The sequence below is a fragment of the Oryzias latipes genome, chromosome 4 (genome assembly GCF_002234675.1).
Source record: "Oryzias latipes chromosome 4, ASM223467v1".
Taxonomy (NCBI): Eukaryota; Metazoa; Chordata; class Actinopteri; order Beloniformes; family Adrianichthyidae; genus Oryzias; species Oryzias latipes.
The window spans coordinates 4,464,982-4,466,393 of record NC_019862.2 but is presented as its reverse complement, the minus strand read 5'-3'; the positions used below and the strand labels follow the sequence as shown (position 1 = coordinate 4,466,393).

General features: G+C 50.7%; 1 protein-coding gene across 1 annotated transcript; it reads right to left on the bottom strand.

Annotated features, from left to right (window-relative positions):
- Window positions 1-477: 477 nt before the first annotated feature.
- On the bottom strand, window positions 478-1,194 carry sox14 (SRY-box 14). The gene has a single exon (NM_001164872.1). It carries the CDS (start codon window positions 1,192-1,194, stop codon window positions 478-480), a length of 717 nt encoding a protein of 238 aa, NP_001158344.1.
- Window positions 1,195-1,412: the final 218 nt, after the last annotated feature.

The following is a 1,412-nucleotide window of genomic DNA, read 5'->3' as shown; positions in this document are numbered from 1 at the left end:
AAAGAGAAAAAACCCGTAAGTGAAGCAGCCCGAGTGTTCTGATGTTGACCAAAGGTCCAGATCATCATCGAAAATTTGCCAAACTGTGGGCTGTTTTAGGCCTGTACAGGAAACGTGAATGCTAATTGTGCAAGCCGATTTTCAAAGTAAAAGAGCAGCCTATCAATAATCAACACAAATCAGCATATCAGCATTAAAATGTACATCATAAATAAAGTTAAAGGCCTCCTTTTCTGGTTGCCATAAACGTTATAACATTTACATTTCTTACAGTTCGCTGCAGCTTCTTTGCTCAGCCAAGAACTGGTTGTGAAAAAAGTTTTTTTTGTGTTTTTCTTTTCTTTTTTTTTTCTGATCACAACCAGCCCGGGCAGGTAATACTGTTCGTGCCTTTGAATGGGGGTGCGCTGTCCATACCATCTGTACATGCATTTCAGTATTCAAGTGACATAAAAAGAGCAAAAAGAGTCAGTGGGGTTACATGGCAGCGGCGTGCGCGGAGGAATACGGGTCAATTCCAGTCTTGGTCATACCTGGAAAAAGTATGTAGGCCACCGGGGGCTGTAAACTTGACGTTGACCAGGCCGTGCAGTTACACGGGACGACGTAGCCCGGGTTTGTGGGCGACGGGTGGGTGTGGGTGTGCTGACTGGGGCACCCGAGGGTGCCGAACGCGCCGTTCTGGTATCCCAACGAGGATGCGTACGGCAAAGTGCTGGTGCTCAACGTGTGCGGCATCTCTGTCATCTTCTGGATGGCGCTGGAGCTGAACTGGCTCGGGTCGAGGAAGGAGTAGGGGGCGGAGGTCGGCGGGAGAAACGCCCGGGCTTTCTCCGACGAGCCCAAGAGAGAATCCGCAGCGGACACCGGAAGTCCCTTCAGGTGGTCGGTGTCCCCGAGGTAAGGCAACGGGAAAACGTAGCGGTCCTTCTTCAGCAGGTTTTTGGGTTTGCGCCTCGGTCGGTACTTGTAGTCGGGGTGCTCCTTCATGTGTTGCGCACGCAGTCTCTTGGCCTCGTCGATGTAGGGTCTCTTCTCGGACTCGGAGAGCAGCTTCCACTCGGCGCCCAGTCGTTTGCTGATCTCCGAGTTGTGCATTTTGGGGTTCTCTTGGGCCATTTTCCTCCGCTGGCCCCGGGACCACACCATGAAGGCGTTCATGGGTCTCTTGATATGATCAGCAGGCTTTGACATTTTCGAACTTTTAGCACTTTTTATCCCGCTCTTGATGACAACCAAAAGTTCTCTTATCAGAGGAAAGGTAAACTATTCACCTGAACACGTGCCAGCGTCTGCTCATGCCACGGCTCTGGGGAAAGAAGCAGGAAAAGGAGAAGAAAACAAAAACAATCCAGCCCGGTTCCGTTCTTCCCGAGGTAAAACACAAATGGAGTCCGCTTTGCAATTCTGGG

Excerpts from the sequence above, each read along its gene's own strand:
- sox14 (NM_001164872.1), bottom strand. The coding sequence starts at position 1,194 with ATGTCAAAGCCTGCTGATCATATCAAGAGACCCATGAACGCCTTCATG.